Raw genomic sequence first — 8370 nt, forward strand, 5'->3', positions numbered from 1 at the left:
ATAATCAAATAGAAAATACTTACTTTAAATTGTAACAATATTTCACAATATTACTGTTTTTACTGTATTTCTAATCAAATAAATGCAGCCTTGGTGAGTAGAAGAGACTTATTTCAAAAACATAAAAAAATGTATTTAATTTTTAATTATGTCAATTATTCAAACTTTTGACCAATATAAATAAAATAATAAAACTCTTATGTTATTCTTTTTAAATCAAGAAATTTAATTAAATAGAGTTTAAAGAAACAGAATTTTCAACACATTTAATTTCCATAATGTGACATATTTCTGTGGGAAAAGTAAAAGGGAAAAAGTAATTACATTTTGATTATGAGATCATGAAAATATATATTTTTTTCTTACAATAACTTGCAGATGAATTAGGCACAACAAGACCAGGGACATTCATTGAGAAGTAAAGAAAGTTTCTATCTCTGCTCACCGATGACGTCTTTGTCGTGTTGGGGAATGAGCTCTTTCCACTGGCTGATGGACGGTTGGGCGAAGTCAACGTTGATGAGTCTATATTGAGGAGCTTCCAGGTTGGTTTTGAAAGTGAAAACAGTTGCTTCATTTGTGACGTATTCATACTCTGCATCGAAGTTATCGATCAGCTTCACCCAGGGCAGCAAACCTGTCATCATTAAGATATACATGAGATCCTGGCAGTGGAAAACAAGCATTTTTGTCTGAAAAATAATGTTTCTGTGTGTCTGTACCAGTGACTCCCTGCGGCACGTCGTTCAGGTCACAGTACCACAGTCTGTTGACGGGGTCACAGCCCTCTTGGATGGACAACAGCACATAACGGCCGTCATCAGACACCTGAAAACACACACACATACGTTATTCACCTCATAACACAACCAGAAATGAAGCACCATTTATGTGTGTGTTTGTTACCTCAGCACCACTCATCCATTTCGACTGATCAGGAAATTCAGCACACAGGACGTCCTGAGACTGAGGGGTTCCCAACACGTGATAGTACAACTTCTGGTGCAGGTTAGTGGACGTCTCAGTGCCTGAGAGACAGACAGATGTCAATCAAGATCTCTTACCCATGTTGTTATTGGTAACTGAAACTAATGCAGAAACACATTGCTCATTGTTAGTAAATGTTAGTTTGCATTTAGTTAGACCTTATTGTAAACGGTTACCATTAAAGCTATTAAAAATCATTTTCAGTGAATGAAATAAAATAAAATACAAATATTAGGTGAAAAACTTAAACGAAAATTAGAAATAAGTTTAGGTTAAAGTGCTAAAATTACTAAAACTAAAATAAAAATAAATTAAAGCTAAATATAAATATTTAAAACAAAACAAAAAAATATGAATAACTCCTAATATGGCATTGAATAATACTACTAAAGCTATTAAAAACTGAAATAAAATTTTAAAAGCTGAAATAAAATATTATATAGAAATATTAGATGAAAAACATGAACCTAAACCAATTTTTGATTAAGTGTTAAAATTACTAAAACTAAAATTGAAAATAAAAGCTAAACAGAAATATATAAAAAAAAAAAAAAAAATTACAAAATATTATTAAATACTAATATAGGATTGAATAATACTACTAAAGCTGTTAAATATTGAAATAAAATGTAAAAGTAAAAAGCTGAAATAAATTATAATATAGAAATATTAGATGAAAAACTAAAACTTAAAAATAAATTTTAGTTTAGTTAAAAGTTCAAAAATTGCTAAAACTAAACCTGACATAAAAATAAATGAAAGCTAAATAGAAATATATATAAAAATTATTAATTACAAAATAGTAATAAATACTAATATAGTATCTGAATACTTCTAAAGCTATTAAAAATGTTAATAAAATTTAAAAACACTGAAATAAAATATAAATATTAGATGAAAAACTTTTAAATTAAAGCTAAACAGAAATATAAAAAAAAAATACAAATACAAAATATTAATCAATACTAATATAATATTTGAATACTACTAAAGCTATTAAAATTGTTTTCGGTGATTGGAATAAAGCTTAAAATAAAATAAAATAAAATATAAAAATTAGGTGAAAAACTTAACAATAATAAAACCCTAAATTAAATGTAGAAATGTTGCCTTGGCAACTAAAGTTTGGGTTAAACTGCTAAAATCATTAAAACTAAAATTGAAATAAAAATAAAATAAAGCTAAATATAATTTTTTTTTTAAACTAATAAAAATTACAAAAGCACATAAAATTACTAAAGCTTAAAATGAAAACTGAAAATATAAAAATAATTGCTAATACAAAATATTAATAAATATTAATATAGTATGTGAATAACTAACATAACACTGTCTCTTACACCTGCATGTGTGAATTTGTTTATCGTGCATGTTTGTGTGTTTACCGTCACTCTTGCCCTCCTGCACAGGATAAGAGTTATAGAACAGTCCCTTTCCATCGTGAGTCCAGGACATGCAGGTGAATTTGACCCTCTCCAGTCGGTCCTCTAGAGGTACAGCGCCGTCCACGCGCAAGAACCGGATCTCAACCCAGTCGGAGCCGCTCGCGCTGGTGCCGTACGCCAGGTACTCGCCATCCTCAGAGAACGCATAACCTGAGAATAAGCTACAAGCCTTAGCTGACAGTCATTACAGCGATATCACTGCAGAAAGAGATGTCACACACTGCGTCAAACAAACAGATACTTCCAGCACCTTGTAAAGCAACCGTCCCGTCCTCTGAGAAGGTGTTTGGGTCCAGGAACACGCTGGGCTTTGACTCAAGGTTTTCCTGCATGTACAAAACGCTCTGGTTCTGCAGACCAGTGTTGTAAAAGTGAAAATACCTATGAGAGGGAGAAAAAACAGTGTTTGTTAGGGCAGAACTTCAGAAAATATACACGCATACACTACCTGTCAACAGTTTGGAATAATTAAGATTTTTTTATCTGTTTAAAAGAAGTCTCTTCTGCTCACTAAGGCTGCATTTTGTGATAAAAAAAAATACAGCAAAAACAGTAATATTGTGAAATAGTATTACCAAAATAACTGTTTTCAAAGTGAATATATTTTAAAATGTAATTTATTCCTGTGATGCAAAGCTGAATTTTTTTAGAATTGCGTGGAAAAACAGTATGTCCAGCTATAGACAGGCTCTAAAAGCTGCCAGGGCCGAGCATATCCACAAACTCATAGAAAATAACCAAAACAATCCAAGGTTTTTATTTAGCACAGTGGCTAGATTAACAAATAACCAGAAGCCACCCGATCTAAATATTCCCTCACAGTTTAATAGTAATAACTTTATGAATTTCTTCACTGATAAAATAGATAACATCAGAAATACAATAACAAATGTAGATTCTACAGCATATAATACTTCAGCTTCATTCATCGCACCAAAAGATAAACTGCAGTGCTTTACAATTATAGGACAGGAAGAGCTAAATAAACATATCACTGCATCTAAACCAACAACATGCCTGTTAAATCCTGTACCCACTAAATTACTGAAAGAGTTGTTACCTGTAGCAGAAGAACCACTTCTCAATATTATTAACTCGTCATTGTCTTTAGGTCACGTCCCAAAACCATTCAAGCTGGCGGTTATTAAGTAAACAAGCTACAGGTAGTCCAAATGCCCATCTCACCTGTTCCCGCGTTTGAAGGGGCAGCTGTATTTAGGGTAGTCATAGAGTTCAGTCATACGATCCTTAAAGATGTCTCTAATCTCACACTGCTCCAGGAACGGTAGGGTCAGCTGATTCTGAGCATTCACAAACGCCTGGCGGACATATAGAGCCACACACAAGTCTCAAATATATAGAGTCATAAGTCACATGCTCTTTCAGAGGAGGGTGGCGAGTTGTTGTGTGGAGATCACCTGTGTTTTTTCACTGTCAGGATCCTCCAGCCAGCTGTACGGGTCAGGAACTTTACAGCCATGATAGTCATCCACCTGATAACACATATACACATGCATCACATGAGCGGTGAGGTCACCACAGCAACATGATTACATCACAGTACAGGTGGAAGTTGGAACATTGCTTCAACCAATGCTGTGGGTTTGGGGCGGGACTTTCTGTCCAATGGCAGACAGGAAGTGTGTTTTGGAAACCAGTTTGCTTTGCTATTCCATTTGACATAACGCTTAAATGTATTTTTTTAATGATGATCAATTTCTTTCAAGAACACAAACAAGCATGTCTCAGAGATTACAAATGTAGTATATATATATATATATACGTGAGCTCTCAAACAATCAGTTACCGAGCTCCGCAAGGACCACCTCACTCATTTCCATGATGCACACGGAAAAGTAAAAAGAAATAAATGAATAAATCTGGAAACAAATAGATGTGGGAATAAATAAATATAAAAAAAATAAATAAATGCATGAATAAATACATTTAAAAATAAATAAATACATAAATATAAAATAAATGAAAGAATAAATAAATAAAAGTTAAAAAGAATACAAATAATACATAAAGGAAAAAAGTCATTAAAAAATTTAATTCAGGATTAAATTTTATTACAAATGAACTATATTTGTTTTATCAAGTCATTTATTTCTTTATTTTCCTATTATTACATTTATTTATTTATCTATTTATTTATTTTTAATTTTAATACACACAATCGCTAAAGAAATATTTTGAGAATTTCTCAGGTAAACAACCAGGACCTCTATTGATTTCTTTCTTTCTTTTTTATCCATTAATTCAGTCTCTCATGGATCCATTTACTTATTCATCCTTCTATTTTCATTCATTAATTCTCTCATGGGTTCATTTATAACTTCACTCATTCATTTATTTATTTATTCATCCCTCCATTTGTCACTAATGCAGCCATAGATTCGGAATTAGTGCTCATTTTTGTATTTTCTGTGTTAATTTACATTTTAGTTCAAGTACGCCCATAGAGTTTTTATTAATATTTATCTGCATTTTTCAGCTTTAGTTGTAGTTATTTTAATACATCAAGTTCAACTACATGAAAATGCGAAAATCATGCTTTCATTTATTCTTTCAGCCATTCATTCATACATTCATCTGTTTACTTATTTCATCTCTCATTCATTCATCTGTATCTGTTCTCATTCATCCTTCCATCTATTCATTCATGTCCTCTTTCTCTCTATCATTCAGTCACTCACCACTGATTCGTCCCTATAGGTGTTTGGATACTGGAAAGCCATTATTCAGAGATCTTCAGAGCTGTTGAACAGATGAAATAATGATAAGACGAAATGAACTGAGACAAGTGTTGGAGAGTTTAGTGTGTTGGAGAACCGCAGCACAATGTCCGGAATCAACAGTCAAAGACTCCGTACAAAGACAAACGCGCTGCTGGAAAGAGCGCTGAATTCACAACAGCGCCCTCTGCTGGTAGACACAAAAACACGCCGGGCCGCGATCACGCATGATGAATATGAATTAGGTTCTGCTTTTATTCTGATTTATTCTCTGTTTATTCTTTATGTCTATCTACCCCCCGCAATTTTTTCTCTTCTTCTGTGTACTCACTGCGCTGCGCTCATGTACACAAAAAACGACATAAATTACGGCCTGTTTATCACATGAGTACAAAATAATACGAAAGACTTGAAATATATGAAATAACGTGCAGGAATCATATCGGCTTCATATCTATCTATCTATCTATCTATCATCTATCTATCATCTATCTATCTATCTATCATCTATCTATCCATCTATCTATCATCTATCTATACATTCATTCATACATTTATAAAGCCATTTTTCTATTCTTAAAATATTTTGTTCTTGCAACACAGATATTAAACAGAAAATATCATAAACAAAAGTTATTTAACTTTAAAGTCGAACGTTAATTAAGTTTGTGTCTTCTTCATCAGAAAAAATATATAAAAATGAAAATGAAAATGCTGAAAACGAACATAGCTGCCAATACAGGATTCTGTTTTATTTGTATAAACTGAATTACAGGTTTTCTCAGTCGCTTTGGTACATTTCTTGTATCATTCTTAATATTTGCAAACCAGTATGTGCATTTCTCAAAACAATTAATCCAAACAGCACCGCACAATGGATTACCTGCAAAAGCCTGCAACTTGCTCAAAAGTATTTATGTCAATGTAAGTGTAAAAGTAAGTATTTATGTCAATGAACATATCAGTGCCTTGTATCATTGAGCATGAATAAGATAGTCAAAATGCTTAGTCATGTTTTGATGGCAGATTGAAAATTCATCAATATCAATAGTACAAATGTACACATTACTGTATGTGTGTATCTGTATAAAGTATATTTACTGTATAATGTAAAATATAATTGGACTACTGTAATATGATGCATTACAGTAAGTATAAAATATTACAATATAGTGCACATTGTTTAGTTAGATTACATGCTGTCTACAAATGTTTGAATGATTGAGGACACAGTTGTTCTCCCAATATTCGGCTGCATCTAGTGGCCCTATTTTCAAGGGAAATGTGGCTACATCCTTGGCTTCTTCTACCTCTTTGTCTTTTGGATCTAGTTGACCACTGGTTGATTTAACATCTTACATTCCTTGTCATTAGTAAGATTCACCTGCACAATTCATCAATTCAGAACGCATTTACCAAAAAAAATAAATAAATAAATAAAATAGAAATGAACGGAAAATATGCTGCTTGACAGATTATGACAACTATACCTATTCAACAGAGGACCAGTATAATATAATATATTAATATATTTTATTTTTATAATAAGCATTTAATGTAGGAAACAGCAGGCAATTGTACATAATCAACTGCATGAACGTACAAAAGCATTTGCAATTTGTTCAAAAGAATGAGAAATTGCTTTTATGATGTGCACAAGTGACTAGATGATGTGAAGATTGAATTTCGTACCAAAGCGACTGAGAACAAAATGGTGTGAGGTATTCTTATTGTTCAGCACTGATTATGAGAAACAATATGAACAGATATCAAAACCTCTGAGATGTCATATAGAGACCATGTGAGATTCTGTGAAATGCACATTCAAAGAGAGGAAAAGAGAAAGACTCAAAGGGGTGGAGGAAGACATCAGGGTGGAGTTTGTCTTCTGATGATGTCTGAATGAAAACGCAAGCTTCTACACATTCAAGAGAAACAGAGACGGAGAGCTTGACTGCAACCTCCTCATGCAGACGGCTGGAGAGAAACTCACTGACTCAACATAAGCCACAGTGAGTGCTTTTTACTCTATTTGAACATGCATTTGGTCTGTAGGGTATGGTGTGTGTGAACCAGCTGAAGCTCAGTCTGAAGGAAACCTCCTCAGGTCAGATGCTGAGTGTGTGTGTTGTGGTTGCAGCTCTGTGCGTGAGCAAGAACTGCTCTGGTATTGAGTTTCATTTTTACTGCTTTGTTAATCTGAATTCTCACATCAGCCTGAAATGTTGTGGACCTGTTAAACATGTGCTTTTAATCTGATTGGAATAAAAAAGGTCAGTAAAAATGATTACATTCCCAAGTAGTTTCTCATTTGCAGCTCAGGAGACTTACTTATGTTTCATAGAATTATCAACTTTGTCATTGATGCCTCTAAAACTCCTTAGAAGAATAAAATATACAAATGAGACATTTGTTGGCATTCGGTACAGTAAAAGTATAGGGCCATAAAATAAGTGTACTGTAGATCAGCTCAGGTTTTTTTTGCAAAGTTTGAGACGTTGAAAAATCTGCATTCGATCTTCATTTTGATAAAGAGATCTCATTTATGTTTTGCCTTTTCAATTTTTCATTTTGTCAAGTGACTCCTCAGTTAATAATAATTCATAATTAAAGGAATGGTTCACCCAAAAATGCAAATTTACTGAAAATTTCCTCACCCTCAGGCCATCCAAGATGTAGATGAGTTTGTTTCTTCATCAGATTTGGAGAAATGTAGCATTCCATCACTTGCTCAGCAATGGATCCTCTGCAGTGAATGGGTGCCGTCAGAATGAGAGTCCAAAAACATCACAATAATCCACAAGTAATCCACACCACTCCAGTCCATCAGTTAACATCTTGTAAAGTGAAAAGCTGTGTGTTTGTAAGAAACAAATCCATTATTAAGGTTTTTTTTACATCAAGCGAGAAATATGCACAGATCAAGCACTGTTTACCAGCAATAACAGTCCACAACAGTTCTAAACATATTTTGGTGGGTTTTGATGTGAGTGGAAAACAGAGGATGGACTTTTTCACTGGAGAAAGCAGTGTTATGTATAGAGAACCAGAAGCAATGGTTTAAAGTGAGAAACACCTTAATGATGGATTTGTTTCTTACAAACACACAGCTTTTGACTTCACAAGATGTTAACTGATGAACTGGAGTGGTGTGGATTACTTGTGGATTATTGTGATGTTTTTGGACTCTCATTCTGACG

General features: G+C 33.2%; 2 protein-coding genes across 2 annotated transcripts in view; one reads left to right on the forward strand and one right to left on the reverse strand.

The window, feature by feature from the left end:
- Positions 1 to 5285, reverse strand: part of prep (prolyl endopeptidase) — an 11069-nt gene extending 5784 nt beyond the window's left edge. Inside the window, exons 1-8 of the mRNA XM_016526783.1 lie at positions 5132 to 5285; positions 3851 to 3925; positions 3618 to 3751; positions 2683 to 2813; positions 2373 to 2582; positions 907 to 1028; positions 723 to 828; positions 446 to 637 (exon numbers count right to left, since the gene is read on the reverse strand). Of these exons, the coding sequence (XP_016382269.1) occupies positions 446 to 637; positions 723 to 828; positions 907 to 1028; positions 2373 to 2582; positions 2683 to 2813; positions 3618 to 3751; positions 3851 to 3925; positions 5132 to 5173 (1012 nt within the window). The 5' untranslated portion in view covers positions 5174 to 5285. The remainder of the gene's footprint in view (positions 1 to 445; positions 638 to 722; positions 829 to 906; positions 1029 to 2372; positions 2583 to 2682; positions 2814 to 3617; positions 3752 to 3850; positions 3926 to 5131) is intronic.
- Positions 5286 to 7106: 1821 nt separating this feature from the next.
- prdm1c (PR domain containing 1c, with ZNF domain) overlaps positions 7107 to 8370 on the forward strand; it is a 13326-nt gene continuing 12062 nt past the window's right edge. Inside the window, exon 1 of the mRNA XM_016526785.1 lies at positions 7107 to 7182. The gene's annotated coding sequence lies outside the window, so the exon portion shown is untranslated. The remainder of the gene's footprint in view (positions 7183 to 8370) is intronic.

The sequence above is a fragment of the Sinocyclocheilus rhinocerous genome, unplaced genomic scaffold, assembly GCF_001515625.1.
Source record: "Sinocyclocheilus rhinocerous isolate Xijiao unplaced genomic scaffold, SAMN03320098_v1.1 scaffold303, whole genome shotgun sequence".
Classification (NCBI taxonomy): Eukaryota; Metazoa; Chordata; class Actinopteri; order Cypriniformes; family Cyprinidae; genus Sinocyclocheilus; species Sinocyclocheilus rhinocerous.